We start from the raw sequence: 18203 nt of genomic DNA, 5'->3' as shown, positions 1-18203 counted from the left end.
GTTTGAACTGACCACTAAACAAACGATATATTTCACTTTTATGCTGATGGTTTTAGGAAGGTAATATTTTTGTCAGTCTAACGTATTAAGTACAACAACACCGTTTTGAACATTCATCGTGGATGTGTACCCCATTTATGAGAAATAAATGTCACTTTTATCTAGGTGGGAGACATTTTGGAGGTGGAGGAAGATGAGACCTTTCCCTGTGATTTAATCCTGCTCAAATCCAGCCGGGATGATGACACCTGTTTTGTTACCACTGCTAGTCTGGATGGAGAGTCCAACCATAAAGTAAGTTTCAATTGTTTTCAGGCGTATAGTCCCAAACAGATGGCTATAACAAACGGGGAATAGTAACTTTGTTTTAGTCATTACTCTGTTCCAGAATGTGTTTAAATTAAATTGTTTAAAAACCAAAGCAATATTTTCTATAGGAAGTAATGTAAATCACAATAATACGTTAGTTGCGCAAAAATACAAAACAATACATAGTATTGAGGTTCAAATTGGTAAATACTAGTGACCAATGAAATACGTAAATGAACATTTGGTTTGTTACCTGGTGGCTTATTTAGCAGCAGCGTTTAAGCTAGTTTGTGCTTGTTTCTTAAGTGTGACTGCTCAATGCATTGGCCCATCTCCTGACGGTATTTAATGTGATTTGGGACTCAAGAAATGTTCCTCCGTCTTGGCAGGAAACAACTATTGTTCCCATCCTCAAACCAGGCGAGGCCCACTATGACCCCACGAACCCAATAGCCTTGACGAGTTGTTTATGTAAAACCATGGAAAGGATGTTGAATAATAGACTAGTTTGGATACGGCAGGCCATTTGACTGAATATCAGTGTGGCTTCAGGAAGGGGAAGAGTACGGTGGACCATCTTGTCCGACTGGAGACCTTTATACCTGAGAGGGAACATGTGATGGCAGTCTTCTTTCACTTTGAAAAATAATGAAAGTGACTGCTCAGTAACTCACCTGTGGCCAAATGAAATATAATGAAAGTGTTACCATGCTGCATGCTTTCATTTTTTGAAGGTCTGTGTTTCGGTAAAGACTGTGTTTCGCTGGTTGTTGCTTTGAGATTAAAAGCTTGCATCTAGGGATACGCTTTGCAGGATATAGACAATATTTTTATTAGAATTTTAAACGTGATGGCCATGCATCAAAAAAATGTTAAAACCGAATCAAATGAAAAGGAGGATTCCATTGGTTAGTCCTGGTTTCTTTTTTTTTTTTTAATCTTTTGTCACCATGCCAATGTGTTCAGGTGATTTTACTTCCCCCCATTGTGTCGGATTCATGACGCTCAGTCTCTTCCTCATCTTCAGACACACTACACTGTTCCAGACATAGAGAAGGATCTGGAATCCCTCAGTGCCACTTTGGAGTGTGAACAGCCTCAGCCTGACCTTTATAAGTGGGTATTCAACACATTCACACTGCAAGTCTGCAAAAAACATTCATAGGATTTCTGTCATATGTCCGAGTGTTGTTAAACAGATGTAGACATTTTCTGGTATCCTATTGGGAAAAAAAGCCACAAGGATCACCACAATAACTTTAACCCGATGAAAGTAATATAAAAGAGGCATTGTTAACTCCCAATCATTACCGAAATAACTTGAAACTAAATTTGTTGAAATGCGTATTGACAAGAAGGAAGGAGAGGAGGACAAGAAGGATACCAACGATTTTGTGCACGTCTGTATCTCTTCTCAGCAAGTCGATAATGCGTGTGTTTTTTTTTTTTGTGCCAGGTTCGTCGGCCGTATGCACATCTACAAAAGCAATCAGGAGCCTGTAGTAAGGTGAGAGCACTCAATATTAGTCTACCACGCACATGTTGAAGTCAGAGACGGATCAAAAAACATCGTCAGCGAATCATTCTTTTATCGATCCTTCATTGTAACAGTAGTGCTCTGGTAAACTTAAAAGGGTCTGGCTTGGATTCAGGAACTCCAAAACGAATGGCTGCTTAAACAAATGCCAGTGTCTCCCTGCGAACGAGTGTCCCTGCACCTTTTAGAGACAGTGCCAGCTGCGCTGCCAGGTTTCCATTTTATGAAATGAGAAGAATGTGGAATCCACTGCCCCCAGTTTGACTTTAACCGATGATCCCGTACAGGTCTTTGGGCCCGGAGAACTTGCTGCTTAAAGGAGCAACCTTAAAAAATACTGAGAAAGTCTACGGTGAGTCTACGTTCTCATGCATCATGTTTTATGATCAAAAGTAACAGTGTAAGTACTCTTGTGGGTTATTTAAGGTGTCGCTATTTACACTGGCATGGAGACCAAAATGGCTCTCAATTATCAGGGCAAATCTCAGAAACGCTCTGCTGTGGAGAAGTAAGTTTACACCAAGGTGCCAGTATGGTCGCCCATGTGTGACAGCAACCTTTTCGGTAACTGGGCATTTTTACATCCCCCCCCCCCCTCAGGTCCATCAATGCCTTCCTTTTGGTGTACCTTTGCATTTTGTTGAGCAAGGCCCTGGTGTGCACCACGCTTAAGTATGTGTGGCAAAGCAAGCCCGGACAAGATGAGCCTTGGTATAATACGAAAACCCAGAAAGAGAGGGACACCAATCAGGCAAGTGATTTTGTTTTTTAGTTTTGTATTTTACAATGCGTATGCTAACGTCAAAGGCAGCAGCGTCACGCAACATATTTTTAATCTTGTTTTACAAGCTTCACCCTTTACTGATCGGCTCTAATAAAATTACGCAGTGTAAAAACTGCACCGCAGATCAACACTGTGAAATTGCCCATTTCATTGACTGTTAACCTTTTGCACCAATCAACTATTAACATTTCAATCCAAACAACGTAGTTTATTACCCCAACATTGCAACAAAATCATTGTTGCGACACCAAAGTAAGATTTATCTTGCCTAATCCGCTCTCTTTCTCTCACCAGTATCTAAAGATGTTCACCGACTTCCTGTCATTCATGGTGCTCTTCAACTTCATCATTCCTGTGTCCATGTACGTGACCGTTGAGATGCAAAAGTTTTTGGGGTCCTTTTTCATCACCTGGGACAAGGATTTCTTTGACCCAGAAATCCAGGAAGGGGCACTGGTCAACACCTCCGACCTGAATGAGGAACTGGGACAGGTCAGTATTTACAAAGATTATTGGGGCTTAGTGTGTATTCAGACCTGACTGTTTGGTCCACTTTAAAAGGATCAGGGTTCGATTTGAACGCTAGTCCGAACCCTGGTGCAGATTAAAGAACTGGACCGAGGCCCACTTTTTAAGTGGTCTCGGTTTGCTTCCAAATAAACTGGTGCGGTTCGCTTCAGGTGTGAGTACAAACACAGAAGGTCTGCACCAACAGCACAAATATGCAGAGAAGGAATGTAAGACTCGCATGTTTTCCGCCATTTCCGGGTCTGTGCTCTGGCAAAATGTACAGTCTGAATAGGAACCGCACCAAACGAAAAAAATTCAATCCGCTTCTGGCCCGGACCAAACAAGCGGACTAAAGGACTTTTTTGGTCTGAATACACCCTCAGATTGCAAACATACGTCTTAGACGTACCTGTTAAATTAAATTATGCAGGTGTAACCTAATAAGAAGTCAACGTAATACTATTAAATTCTTGTGATGAAATGATGAAACATTAACTAACAGACAGTGATCTCCAACCGATGCACTTTTAAAGGCTAATAAGTAACCCCAAGCAGTCGGTGTCATTTTGTCTTATTTAGTTTTATGGCACTTTTAATTGCCGTCAGTTGCCATTGACATTTAGATTTGCCCGCTGACTGAGATGACAGAGATGCAAAGTTAATGCGGTGTGCAAGGTTAATGATCAATGCAGTGTTACTCTATCAATGGGACCGACTGTTCAAATTGACAACACTTTTTTTTTTTTGGTGTGTGTGTGTTTGTGCTGCCTGCAGGTGGAGTATGTCTTCACAGACAAGACAGGGACCCTCACTCAGAATAACATGGAGTTCATTGAGTGCTGCATCGATGGATACCAGTACAAGCATCAAGACTTTGACGCAGAAGTCGATGGATTAAACTCGGAAGTAGAGGCAGACTTATTTTGTGTCACAGATGGGCCCATGACCAAACTGAAGGAAAAAGCTGACAGGGTAGGTGTTTGGTGGCGGCGCCCCATCTGTTGTACACAGGGGGAGGGGGGGAAACAACTACTCACACATGCAGCAACATATGGATGCCTGTAATACCGCTCAGTGCTCCGGAAGGCCCTTCACAGGTCACCCACATACAGTATTTGTCGTGTCAGCATATGTATCCAGCTCTCAAGTATTGATGGCACGAGTGCCTGAAAACACTTTGTATACTGCGGCACAACCTGTATGATATGAAGAAGGACAGTTGTTGCAACACTTGAGTTGATTTTTCCATGTGAATGTGTCGCTAGGACCGCGAGGAGCTGTTTCTGCGCGCCCTTTGTCTGTGCCACACGGTTCAGGTGAAGGAGTCCCCCGAGCAGAGTCCAGTCCAAGGTGGCGGGCTGGGCGACCAGGTGGATGCCGTTGTACTCAGTGCCTCTAAGGATGAGAGGGGCTTCATAGCGTCCTCACCTGATGAGGTCGCTCTGGTCAAGGGTGCCATGAGGTAAGGAAGGGGCTGTGAGCTGCTGCAGGATTCATTTTTATAATGACCATTTGGAATAAAGTTGTGGTGGTTTGTCTCCTCCTGCCAGGTATGGCTTCAAATTTCTGGGTCTGGAAAGTAAAGCCATGAAAATCCTCAACAGGAGCCATGAAATCGAAGTGTAAGTTAGTACATAAAAAAAAAAACTCACCTAAGTTCTTCTTTTGGGTCTTCTTGGATGATTTTTTTTTCTCTCTTTTCAGCTATGAGTTGCTTCATGTATTGAATTTTGACCCTGTGAGAAGACGAATGAGTGTAATTGTCAAATGCAAGTCAGGTGAATGGTCTCAACTTTCTATTTTGAGTTTAATTTATTTATGTACCACCAATTACCACCGTTAACACGTTTGTTCTTATCACTGTCCTACAGGTGATATTGTGCTCTTCTGCAAGGGAGCAGACTCTTCCATTTTCCCTCGCGTCAGACAGGAGGAAGTGGAACCGACACGTGTGCACGTGGAGCGGAACGCAAAGGTGGGCTGGCTGATGCATCCTCGCACATCTGACCAATCGAGATTTATTCCAAGTTCTCTTGGACGCGATGTACTTTGTGATGCAGGAGGGCTACAGAACACTGTGTGTGGCTTACAAACTACTCGACCTGGAGGAGTACGCCCAGCTGGACGCGAGCCTGAGGGAAGCCAGGCTGGCTCTACAGGGCAGGGAGGAAAAGCTCGTGGCCATTTATAACGAAGTGGAGACCGGCATGAGTCTCATCGGCGCGACTGCTGTTGAAGATAGGTGGGTGTGTTTTGTTTTGTGTGAGATTGAAACGTCACAAAGCTCAGGACACTGTCACCTCTTCACTGTCTTTTCCGTGAGATGATACTGCCATCTTGTGGCAGTACATACACACAAAGTTAGGGATTTTGTCTAGGAGGTTTGCTTTTGTTAATGAAGTACAAATATTCCTTTGCAGACTTCAAGAGGAGGCCGCAGAAACAATGGAGGCTCTGCAGGGGGCCGGCATTAAGATCTGGGTCCTGACGGGAGACAAAATGGAGACGGCAAAGTCTACCTGTTTTGCCTGTCGCTTGTTTCAGATGACCACCGAGCTGTTGGAGCTAACGGTGCGCACTCTGGATGAAGGAGGTCAAAAGCGCGAGGAACGACTGCACGAGCTCTTACTCGAGTATCACAAGAAAGCGGTGCAGGATTCGCCAGCCTTAGAAAATGGCATCAGCGGGTTGGTTGTCTAAACTTTGGTGGTGATGTACAGTAGCTCACAAATATGAGTACACAGCTCACCATAATTTGTAATTCATGTTGATTTGAGGCGACAGCCATAGGATGGTCACCAAATTTAATTTGGTGACTCATTTTTGTGACACTGTATCACTGCACTAATAATAATGAGCGTGCGGCATTCTTTCCAGTTCTTAAATTCTTTGTGTTTTCTTCAAACAGGAACTGGTCGGTTACCAGTCACGACTATGGTTTCATTATTGATGGAGCCACTCTATCAATGGTGCTCAACTCCTCCGATTCCAACTCCAGCCACTACAGGAACCTCTTCCTGCAGATTTGTCAAAACTGCACCGCTGTGCTCTGCTGCCGCATGGCTCCATTGCAAAAGGCCCAGGTCAGGGAAAACATGGGCCATTCCTCCATTGTCTACTGAATCCAAAAATTCAATTCCTTTTAGAGTTCTCATTTGCTTGCCTCATTCTTTTCTTCAGATTGTAAAACTGGTCAAGAACTCTAAAGGCAATCCGATAACCCTCTCCATTGGTGATGGTGCCAATGACGTCAGCATGATTTTGGAAGCTCATGTTGGCATCGGTAAGAATTCTCATGCTAAATCTGAGACAAGCAGTAGAAAGTCTTTTGGCTTCTCATTTCCTCTGGATATTTCAGGCATCAAGGGTAAAGAGGGTCGGCAGGCGGTGAGGAACAGTGATTACGCCATCCCCAAACTCAAGCACCTGAAGAAACTCCTGCTGGCCCATGGACATCTCTACTATGTTCGCATTGCACACTTGGTTCAGTATTTCTTCTACAAGGTAACAGAGCAAAAACACTTTATCCTATCCCCTACACATGCTTTTGAGATGATCTTCACAATCGACCATTTTTCCCACAGAACCTGTGCTTCATCTTACCTCAGTTTTTGTACCAGTTCTTCTGCGGCCATTCTCAACAGGTGAGTATGCAATGAGAACCCTGAAAGTTTCAAAAACTCAGTGATCGTCAAGTGGCTGTTAAACTTGCTCCGCCCCATCTTTCCCTCTGATTGACCCTTTGTTATTGCCCTCAGATGTTTGCACTTCCATCCATGCTAGATGTAGACATGTTGCCTCAATCATAGTAAAAATGCAGCCTTTGATCGAGGCCAGCTTACCACAGCAGCGGTTTCCACCATGGTGGTCATAATTTGAATCTATTAAGTTGACAGACTTAAATTTCATTCAGCTTCACTCATCTGTGTTTGCAAGTGACTGTGCTTCGGCGACTAGTCGACATCACACTCTTGCGGTCATTGCGGAGTCGTGAAGTTGACGATACATTTTGTCTGTCGTGTAATAGATTAATGAGCGTATGTGTATCAGTTTTGTCCTCTCCTTGATAATAACCCCTGGTCCCCCACCCCTTTGTCATCCATTGTGGCCATCCTCCCCAGCCCCTCTATGATGCAGCCTATCTGACGATGTACAACATCTGCTTCACCTCTATGCCCATCCTGGCTTACAGCCTCTTGGAGCAGCACATCAGCATCCAGGCTTTGCTGAACAATGCTCCCCTCTACAGGTACGCTCTGGAATCTTCCCTAGATCGCAGTTGGAGGCTGGGATCATTTTCAGGAATGCAGGGGAGGTTTTGTTGTGAAATACAAGTTACTTATTTATTTAATAATACTGAAAATATATTTTTTTATGCTGTTGCAATGTTTTAATCAGTCATCATGATAGATAGATAGATAGATAGATAGATAGATAGATAGATAGATAGATAGATAGATAGATAGATAGATAGATAGATAGATGCATTAAAGTTGCATCCAAGCATAAATTATGAATTGTCACCATCATCATTTAAGTGAAATGTCTGATGTTCCTTTTGCACGGGCCATGTGCAGAGAGATTCGCAAGAATGCCATGTTGCGATGGAGGCCCTTCATGTACTGGACATTACTCGGGGTCTTCCACGGTTTGGTCTTCTTCATCGGTGTGCGATGTTTGTTCAGGAACGCCGCCCTGCCAGATAACGGCCAGGTTTGTTTTTCGCACCTCGCACGCTTTGCTCTGTGAATTTCCTCAGCTCATGTGCTATGTGTATCTTTGGATCCAGGTTTATGGGAACTGGTCATACGGCACAATCGTCTTCACCGTCCTCGTCTTCACGGTCACACTGAAGGTGAGTAGCTGTTTTGATTAATAACATGCATGTTTGGCGGGAAAATGGTTCATCTTGTTCTTTTGTGTCCTGTCCTCTCCTAGCTTGCCCTGGACACACGACACTGGACATGGGTCAACCACTTAGTAATATGGGGCTCCCTTGCATTTTACATGCTTTTCAGCTTCTTCTGGGGAGGAATTATTTGGTGAGTAAACAGATGATCTGGACTGTTGTTGCTTCCTGCAGCCGGTGTCAACCTTTGTGCTCTCTGCCCTCCCGCAGGCCATTCCTGAGGCAGCAGCGTATGTATTTTGTGTTTGCCACCATGCTGAGTTCAGTGTCAGCCTGGTTGGTCATCATCTTGCTCGTCGTGCTCAGCCTCCTGCCAGAGATCCTTCTGGCCGCCTTCCGCAAGCCCTTCACCCCATTTACTCAGCAGGTAACATACGCACGCATGCAAACACTTTTTCTTTCCCGGGTTGTTTATTATAATTTTTGTGTAATCAAACCTGCACTTCTTTCTTTCTGTTGGATTTAAGCACATCTAAGATGTGTTCAAGATGGGTTAATTTTTTTTTTTTATGTGAAAGTGCTAGTCCACACGACTGGCTGTTTAAGAAATTCAAACGGGACACAACATTAGGTAAACCTGTATTGTGCCAACCGGAGAGATCAACAGGTGTGCCCTTATCCATTTTCAGCGTAATAATAATAAAAAATGTGAATTTACTGCAAATAATATATTAATGTTCATGATCTAAAGTGACATTTACTGCAAATGCGCTTTCAATTACTGCAACCACCCACGTTTCATTAAAAAAAAAAAAAAGGTAAATTAGTGATGAGTTAAAACAAACGCATTGTGATTTCAGTCTATATTCTCTTTGACACGTTTTCGTTTGGTGGTGTGCGGTGGGATTTGCCGTAGAAAAATGTTAATCATTTATTCATTCCTGCTTTTATTGTTGACATTGCTTTTTGGATAACTCTGTATGAAGCAGTGCTTCACAACAACAAACTTAAAAGCCAATCCTAAACAGTAATACCTGTGTGGTATTGTCATTCAAAACATCTGCATTCCCTTTTTATAAATGCAGCTCTTATTTTTAAGAACAATTAAATGTGCAAGTGTACCTAGTGTGTTGGCAATTGACTATGAGGAGTGTATAACCCTCGCTTTCAAATGTAGACTAATTGTATTGGTACTAATTTCCCCTCCTCAAAGCGCTTTTAGCACTTAACACTTTCTCCTCACTCTGCTTCACTTTTTCTGCTCTCGTTTCCTCCGTGGACTCCCGGTCTTCATAAAGATGAAGCACCGCCTTCCTTCCTCGGGGACTTCTACTATCTTCATGTTGTCGCAGACCGCTAGCACTCACAGCTTCTCGTGGAGTGACTGAGGTCTCTTTATCTCTTTCTGTTAGCGTTGACATCTACCCCGCTCTTTCTGTGTGTGTGTGCACTTTGACGTTCCTTTCCTTACTGTAGTCACCGTTTCTACCCTCCACGTAATCACGAACGAGGGAAGAAGCTCTATTGAATCAGCCAGTATGTTCAAACTTTAAATCTCAGCACTTAATTTGGAAGGACTGAGAATCTATACGTTTCTTCGAGTCTTTCGTGATTATGTGTGCGGTCATATCAGTCAGCCGTTTGTCTCCTCCCAGCTGCGCCTGTCGCATGTTCAGCAAACGTCCGAGCTTCTAGGTCTGCATGAGGCTCAAGTCGCCATCCGCATTATGGGCACGCACCGCAGCCCCCCTTCTGGCCACTGCATTGTGTTCGTCTCTGCATGTGTTTGTCTGCTGCAGAGTTCAAGGAACGGCCTTGCTCAAAAGCCACAGATGATTTTTTTTTTTAAATAGACGCTCACATCACATTTAGATGAGGTAACGGGAAAAAAAAATAATTTGCCCACCTCTGGTTTATAGAGGCTGGACCTATAATTACATAATACGCCATTTTAGAATGTCAGAGTGGCTACAATCTCAACCACTTCAGTCGAAAATGTACAAAGTGGCTTTGACTAAGGTAAGCAACTAAGGAACAGGTATTTTACTAGTCTGGTTTCCTGCAAAAAGGTGCTTTTTCTGTGTCCATGTGTCTCACTGTATTACGTGTTTTTGTGTATTCGTGCCACTTGTCTGACAGCCATCATATAAGACTGAGAGCGACAATGTCTGTCTGTCTGTGCCTGTGGTGTATGAGGAGCCATGCGAGACGTAATTCAGGATTATCTTCTTTTTTTTTTTTTCATTTTTAATGTTTTGGGGTGGCCCACAGCCCCGTAGTCCACTCTAATAGAGCCGCCCCATTCCTGAGCAGCTCACCTTATTCAGAACCATAGCAAGAGTCCTCATGCTGGAATTAACTAAAGAAATAACGAAACTGTATTTTCTAAGTGCATTTCAGCATGGTATGAAAAAGGATTTCAAGTAGTATTTGTATTAAAATTTCACTTGTGTGTTTCAGTAGTGTGTATTCCCGGTAATCCTGAATTATGTCCCCGGCGGTCCTTCATATGCTTGTCAGTTTAGTTACGTCTCTGGTGTCCTCTTACCCCACCCTTCCAGAGGAATCCAGTTGAGTCGAATTCAGGGGGTGTCCCGTCCCCACGGTCGTCAACCAGGCCCCTGCTCATGACAACCTTTACAGATGAGTCCAATACTGTCGTTTAAACAGGTACCGGTCCATCCCTGGGCCTATGAAGCCAATCTAAAGCTGCCTACCAACCCAAGCCCCCTTCAGCTGATGTCTCCACAATCCTGGCTTCTAACTTAGTCTTACTAGGCATCGATTCCAAACACGACGTGGTGTGTGGCTTTGTGTTCTGCAAGCTGATATTGGTTGGCTGAAGAGATGCACAATTTCTTGCAAATTTAGGTTCATTCTTCAACAAAAGTTGTGCATTTTAAAATCATTCAAATGGGTCTTTTCAGCCTCCCTTTTGATGCCTACCCGACCTCTCACCCCTCATCACCCGCTTTAAATCAAATCTTCCGAGTGTGCTAATGCCACCGTTGTTGGGTTCATACACGGGTCAGCTGGCCTGTGTGATTTCCGCCTTTGCGGTTGTTGTGCTGTGACGTGATCGTGTGTGCATGTTGGAACCGTTCCTTCATTATTTGTGTCAACCACAGTCAGAATGCAGCTACAGTACATCGGCACGGTGGAAAGGTCACATGATTTAAAGAGTAGTGCTCATCCTGGTTCTTTTCGCAATCAGTAATTGGCACCCTTATTTCATTCTGTCATATTTGTACATGCTGGGGTGCCTTGAGCAAATGTTGACCCCTCGATAGTTGCTAGCATGCTCACGCAACACATTAATGTACCTCAAGGCACCACTGTCATTTTAACAATATGAAAAAAAAATGCAACATTACCATTATAACATAAAAGCTGTCAAATTAAAACACTTGTGAAAAGAAATGGGATGACGCAATTTTCCTATGAGTGGTGGTGACTAACAATGATAGAGGTTTTTTTTTTTTTTTTTACGCTTAACACTCGGGTTTCGGTGTCCAAAATGTTCATATTGCAGGTCGCAACAATCGAGTGGTATTTTTGCCAACATTTTTGCACAACGATACGAGCAACATCCTATCTCACGCTTCCCTCGGAAGCTGCAAACTTCCACCTATTCTCTCTCTGCAATGTGAACATCAGAGGGTGTAGCCCATACTTTTGTTTTTTTGTGTGTTGTGTTTTGACCATATCCTGTAGTCAGTCAGAGCTACGTGTGATCGCCTGATGACTTTTAAAGTGTACAATGGTATCTGGCGCTTAACCCCCATTTCTGTTCCCCAACCAGCTGCCCGACGAAGACCAGCTGTGCACATCCAGGTAAAGCAAGAGGACAGAGTAATATTCACTTTTTGCAGTGGTGAGGAGAAGCCAAGTACAAATACTTCCTGACTGTACTTAAGTAGACTTGCAGGTGTCTTGACGTGTTTGGAAAAAGGTCAACTCGACCAAAGTTGAGATTGTGATCACGGAAATTGCGATCTTTGAAAACCACAAGCAAGCGTCAAACATCTAATTTTGTAAAAACAGCTTACATGTCTTTTCCCAGTGGCTGTGTAATGATTTTTGTAACTCAATTCACCAAGTTAGCGGGGAACATGTTTTGAGAGCGCTAAACTTGTGCTAATGCCTGCTAACTCGTAAAACTAGAATTAGCAGAAGAGGGAGGAGGAGCCTAACTTAAAACAGTATCTTGCACCAACTTGTTGCATCCATAGGTAATGTTAAAACTCCATAAATCTGTTTGTTGTCACATTGCTCCACAAACCTGAATTTCAGACAAGCCTACCTGTTGAAAACATAATTGACAAATAAGCGTATGTATTCCAGTTGAATTTAATGGTCGACAGCAGTGAATGAGTTGAGTCAAGACGCTAAGTTAGCACTAGTACCATATGACCTGGCTCATGGTTTTAGTCAATTCTACTTAAGTACAGTGTGAGTATTTTTGCCGCCTCTGTGTCTCGTCTGTGTGTGTCACAAAAAATCAGGATAATTTGACTCCTCCTATTTTTTTTTTTTTTGGTCCTTCTGGTTTCACTATTTTCTCTGTGGTGACGTTTTGTCTGATTTGTGTTTTGGTCTTTGTTTTCCACTGGTGCATATATTAACCACTTTTTTTTTTTCTTTTTTTTTCTTTGTCCAGGCTGCAGCCGTGGCGCTCATATCTTACAAACAACTGATGGCTCACCAGTGAAGGATGCGGCAGTGGCGGCCATATTTCAGGGTTCTGTGCCAGTCAGGTCAGACGCATGATCACCACGGGAGGAACGGCACCTCTGACTCTAGTTTAAGGAGAAAAAAACTCAACTGTCCATCCTCTCGATGAGTTTTGACAGTCTAACACACACAAACACGCCACCCATGCATGACTGCGGAGCAGCTCACCTTTTTCTTTTTCTTTTTTATGTACTCAGATGAAAGACTTGACTATTGTCTTTCATCTACAAATGAATGCATACACAGCTGCCTTGTCCCAAACTCTTGACTGCTGTGTTTTAACAAGCAGTTACATTACCACTCACTCTTATGCTCGACTGCATGAGGGGAAAAGTCTTTATAATGCAATGTTTTAAAAAAACGACAAGAGAAGGACGAGGTGTGTTAAATGGTTATTTCCCCCCCCCCCCCAAACATAGGTATCTGGGCCATCCCTTATTTTTTTTTTCTTTCAATCAGTGGTCTGAAAACCTGTCATTCAAGTTTTTTAGTTTGCTGAAACCCGTCCACGCGCTCTAAAAAAAAGCCAAAAACGTGTGTGTCTGTGTGTGGAGGGATTAAGGAATAGATTAGCGATTTAGGGGCAGTGTGGCAAAGCTCATAGCGTGACCTCAATCTTCACGCCTTAAAAGTGTTTCTGTTTAATTTAAGGATTCCAATTAAGATGAGAGATTTAATATATGTGCTATACTGTATGAAGCTCATATGCTGAAAGCCAAAAAAAGACTCAGACATTTTTGTGACTTGAAAGTGTTGTTATTTTGTGGGTGTGTGGGTGCATGCCCACAAAATTCCTGAATGGCTCAAGAGAAGCCACAAATGCCTGTGGGAAACTTGCATTAATTTGCCTTTTACAGTGGTGCCTTGACTTACAAATTTAATTAGTTGCGTGACCATGCTTATAACTCAAATCTCTTATGTTCAGGTATTTTTTGCAACTGAAATGAATGGAAATTCCATTAATTGCAGCAGCAACCCCCCCAAAAAATATTTTTCTCAATAATGACATCCAGCAGTGTCACAAGTAAATCAAAACTTAAGAAATTGAACAGTTTTTGCTACATTTCAGTTTTATTAGATCTACCACAGTGACATTGGTCGTTATTAGCCCATTCATACAGCAGCAATATGATAGCAATAAGCTAACTTATTTTTAGTTTTAAATACAAATTTTGGAGAATTGTTCACTATCTGCCAAACTGCTGCTTGTTGTGAAGTGATTTGACTTCGCTATACAACCAACACTTGGATTTTTCTGGTTTCGTTTTTGCTCACAAGTCAAAGCAACAACAACAAAAGTCCAATGTTGGCTCTAAATTCCAAAAGCAAGTCAGGTCACGCATATCTGAAGGCATCACTGTATTTGGAAAGAAGTAGGGCCAAATCAGCCGTGGAAACGTTGCTCTTTAAATGAAGCTAGAATTAGCCAAATGGCCAGGTTTGTTTGACAAACAACTTGAAATGAAATCCTACGAAAATTCTTTGACCACTCCTGCACTGTTGACGAGACATCAATGGTTCATCAAGGCACGTGAACCTCACTCACTATGTACACGGTAGCCCACTGTGAGGAGGTGATATTATGAAATAAATATACTGTATGATGATGCATTCCCTTCAACCATCCAATTACTTTTACAGACATTATATCAAGGGTGAGTTTTTCCACGAGTATATTTTTCCGTATTTATTAAAGTATCATTTGACTCGCAAATGTTCTATTTTTAGGTCTTTTACTATGGAGAGTTAGCCTGTCTTGATATAATTACAAAAAAATGCTTTCAGGCTTTATGAGTTACCTCCTGACTGCACTGTGCTGGCAAAAGAAGTCGAGCCTGCTTTGTTATGAAACTTTACAAGTGGCATCAGTGATGCCTTTTTTCTTTTTTCTTTTTTTTTTCCCCCGCTGACGGCCTGCAACCTTTGTGGAGTTTGTTTCCCATGTCTAAACACAAATCTCAAGAACGGATTGTATTTTTAACCCTTTTCTCTTTTCCCGAGCTACTTTTCTGTAAGAAAATCAAAATGTACCAAAAACCAAGAGGTTATGGACACCGTACCATCTTGTGCCCTTTTTTTGGCTCGCCAGCCTCAAAACACTCCTCGACCTCTAAGATGAATGTATTGAAATTCTATTTAAATTCTGAAAGTTTCTCTTTAATAAAGACCATTTTTGAAGATAAAAACCCATGTTCTCATTTCTGTGTGCGCGTGTTTGAGGACACCAAGCAGATGCTGTGCAGAAATTAGACTGCTGGCAGGATAATCTGGATCAACTGGGCGGCTGCTTTTGGGCTGTGGCCTCCCCATCCAGCCAGAAGTAATTCGTTTATTTCTTTTAATGGCCTTTTCAATTACCTTGAGTAAAAAGAACATCGGGGCATTTGTCGACTCCTTCTGTCTAGCTCCACGGGATTTTTCCTGCTTTTCTAAGACACCTTGATGCATTTTTAAGAGTTGGCTGTCTATTAGAGGGCACCTGGAAATTCATTCCAGGAGTGCATGATGGTATGCCAGTAAAGTCTGGGAAAGGTTTAGAATTTCCTCCAAAATGGATGAGTGGAAACTTTTCGCATCTGAAACCAATACCTTAATAGCATAATTGCTTCAGGCATTTTTTGAATGGCTGTTGAAAACAAAAATTATACCCAATTAGAGTAGCCCAGTCACTTCAATTTAACCTGAAATGGAAATACACAGCTATGTTTTACTATTAAGATGACAGTAATCCTTTAAATTCTATTCAAAGATTTGCTTCTTGATAAACATTAAAAGGTAATTGCTGAAAACTACCTAATGGCGGCCTAGTCATAGTTTGAACTCCATACAGGAAGTGTGTCTATCGCAGTCACACCCCACTGCGATTTGAGCTAAGAAAAGACTCAAGTGTGGGTCGCAGTGCTCACAATGAAACGGTTGTTCCCTTTGTATGTAATTGTGCAGTGGCTGGCTAAGGGTGTGTTGGGACTTTCATGCTCTCTCACAAAAGCGCTCTCTTCCACAGCTGCTTCGTGTCGGTGACTACAAGAACACTCGCAGCCAAACAATCCTGCCCACTGTAATGCTTTCAGAGCCCAAAGCTGAAGCCATAAAACACCGGAGCATGAATTACAGCGAAGAGTTGGCTTGTTGTCAGGACTTTATAGTGCAAAGCTGACGCACTCAAGCTCCAAAAGAGAGAGAGAGAGAGAGAGAGAGAGAGAAGCTGGAGGAGGGGCAGCAGCCCGGCAGGCAGCTGTGGTCAGACGGAAGGAATCATGTTTGTTGTGAGTGACAAAACAGCTGACTGAATGTTTGCTTGACTGAATGTTTGCTTTCATGCAGTTCGAGGTCAGCAAGTTCCGGCAGCTTGAATGAAGCCCAGCGGGGGGATGCTCGCTTACACGCGTCAGCCGTGTATGTAGAACAAGGACCAGGATGTGAGAAGCTTTGGATTACTCCAGCCGTCTGCCGTGCGGCCACTTGGGGGGAATGGGCCCGGCCTCCATGCAAGAGGAGTCCATGACAGAGTCCGAGGAAGAGATGGAGAGCTACGGCTGCCTCCTGCAGGCCCGATCCCAGCTGGAGAGCACACTGCAGCGTGAGTACAGGCAACACGAACTACATGGGATGCAGGGATTTTTCAAAAGTCTATACACCCTTGTTCAAATTCCAGGTTTTGCTATATTTAAAAATGACGAGATAAATCTTTTAATTATTTTTTCCCCCACTGTTAATGTGAGCTGGGAAACTGAATTGGGAAAAAAGAGCGAGGATGTGGTTGGAGGGGGAGAAAATGTAATTGCACAAGTGTGCACACCCTCATAGCTGAGCATGTGGCTGTGTAAACAATCAACCAATCACATAACACCATTTATGTTCCACTTCCCTGTCATTCGAGGGATTCGGTTACCCGTTTGAATCAGTCACAGATGGTTTCCTAATTTTTGTTGCTAATAATTTGCCTCGCAGACTCTTATTCAGTCGCCACAACAGTTTGGAAAATGTGCCTTTATAAACATAATAATGCTGCGTTTGCACTTAAATGCATATTTATCTAACACACACAATGTTTGTAGTGACTACTGCTAGTACTGAAATAAATCAGTCAGTTCACAGTTGAGCAAGTGCTGTAAACACTGAAAATGTTTAGAGAATGTGAGCCATATATTTGAAAACTGTCACTCAGTGGACGCGTTAAATGAATCTGCTCTGTCCTAATACGGCACAAACTTTGGTATTTTCGATTTGGATAGTCACCAAAGGCAGTACTGAACCCTCAAGTTTGAGTTTCACGAAGACCGTCACCTCCCCCCGAGGATAATAGGATTACCTTGGCAAGCTTATCTCATTGTTTAATTAATGGACCTTGGCATTTTATGTTAGTGTGTGTGTGAACTGAGACCACACAGGGGGAATAAAAAGCTTTTTTTTTTTTTTTAAATATATGCAATAAACATGCCAGTTAGGTTAATCTTACAAGTGATCATTGATTGAGGGTTCAGTTTTGTAACCTGGGATTGGTGTTTGGATAGTCTGTTATAGCGAAATGAGAACCTTCCATCAAACAAACAATGCAACTCCAAACTTGCGTTATCAAGAATAACAAAATATAGAAAATAAAAATAAATCATTATTTGTACACAAGAGGCAATGTTGATGGATTAATTTTTAGTGGTGTTGTCATAAATTATAATAATTTTATTTGTTTAATTTTAGGTATTTTGGGACAGCATATCACTTTACACAATTTAATAATGCCTAAATTGTCTACTCTTATCTTAAAAAAAAAAAAGCACCTACCAAAAAACATCCTTCATAGTTTCTATACAAAAATGTTGTGCAAGTCTGTGAAATTGTTCGTTGACACAACACTGGTGTGTAAACTCGTGAGAAAAAATGTGGAATTAAAAACCTGGGGATTAAGAGCGTTCGCGTTTGGGAGTCAGACACAAGTATGATGCTCAAATCTGAGGTCAAAGAATAACGTTTGTTGTCTTATTTGTATTGGGTTACAGCTTTACGAGATTTGTTCTGTATCAGACTGACCACACGTAGCATAAAAAACAGAGTGCTGCAGTGGTTTTGTTTGAATTTGGTCAATACGGATAAATGCCACCATGTCAGATTACATTGCAAGACTTCTGGGATTTGCGGGGATTTGTACAGGGTGACAACTAAACCTTGTTTTCTCCAACATTCCTCCAATGGGGATTATTTGGTTCCCACTTCTGCAAAACCTGGAAAGATTGCGACAAAGCTCAGAGGAACGCCGGCCGGCACACTTAGCGGGTACATGATTGTTTATCGGGGTCACACTGTTTAGCTGAGTTCACAAATAGAAAGATTTCACACGTTTATTTCCCTCTTTGAATGTATCCACTTTATTGTCTTTGATGGAAATATACTGTAAAGCCATCTTCAATCCTTTCTCATGTTCCTGAAGTGCAGCACAGAGTGTAAATGTCAACTTATCCGAGGTAACTTCATCCTGGCCCGGG

The 18203-nt window shown here is 42.4% G+C and overlaps 1 protein-coding gene across 10 annotated transcripts in view; it reads left to right on the top strand.

The window, feature by feature from the left end:
* atp11c (ATPase phospholipid transporting 11C) overlaps positions 1-14909 on the top strand; it is a 30074-nt gene extending 15165 nt beyond the window's left edge. For 2 of the 10 annotated variants that reach the window (XM_049741916.2, XM_049742154.2), the window contains exons 6-31: positions 166-294; positions 1337-1425; positions 1766-1816; positions 2134-2198; positions 2273-2354; positions 2447-2597; positions 2925-3122; positions 3915-4112; positions 4406-4602; positions 4691-4762; positions 4845-4918; positions 5012-5115; positions 5201-5382; positions 5561-5827; positions 6049-6223; positions 6321-6423; positions 6499-6644; positions 6725-6784; positions 7262-7389; positions 7718-7853; positions 7930-7995; positions 8079-8182; positions 8260-8416; positions 10551-10659; positions 11792-11823; positions 12650-14909. In XM_049741916.2, coding sequence (XP_049597873.1) covers positions 166-294; positions 1337-1425; positions 1766-1816; positions 2134-2198; positions 2273-2354; positions 2447-2597; positions 2925-3122; positions 3915-4112; positions 4406-4602; positions 4691-4762; positions 4845-4918; positions 5012-5115; positions 5201-5382; positions 5561-5827; positions 6049-6223; positions 6321-6423; positions 6499-6644; positions 6725-6784; positions 7262-7389; positions 7718-7853; positions 7930-7995; positions 8079-8182; positions 8260-8416; positions 10551-10655 — 3039 coding nt within the window. In that variant the 3' untranslated portion in view covers positions 10656-10659; positions 11792-11823; positions 12650-14909. Of the gene's footprint in view, positions 1-165; positions 295-1336; positions 1426-1765; positions 1817-2133; positions 2199-2272; positions 2355-2446; positions 2598-2924; positions 3123-3914; positions 4113-4405; positions 4603-4690; positions 4763-4844; positions 4919-5011; positions 5116-5200; positions 5383-5560; positions 5828-6048; positions 6224-6320; positions 6424-6498; positions 6645-6724; positions 6785-7261; positions 7390-7717; positions 7854-7929; positions 7996-8078; positions 8183-8259; positions 8417-9287; positions 9379-10550; positions 10791-11791; positions 11864-12649 lie in introns of those variants that run through there. The other 8 variants (XR_007486218.2, XR_007486223.2, XR_007486199.2 and 5 more) reach the window with 8 other exon arrangements.
* The last annotated feature ends 3294 nt before the right edge of the window (positions 14910-18203 follow it).

The sequence above is a fragment of the Syngnathus scovelli genome, chromosome 1, assembly GCF_024217435.2.
Source record: "Syngnathus scovelli strain Florida chromosome 1, RoL_Ssco_1.2, whole genome shotgun sequence".
NCBI classification, from domain to species: Eukaryota; Metazoa; Chordata; class Actinopteri; order Syngnathiformes; family Syngnathidae; genus Syngnathus; species Syngnathus scovelli.
This window is presented reverse-complemented; position numbering and strand designations above follow the sequence as displayed.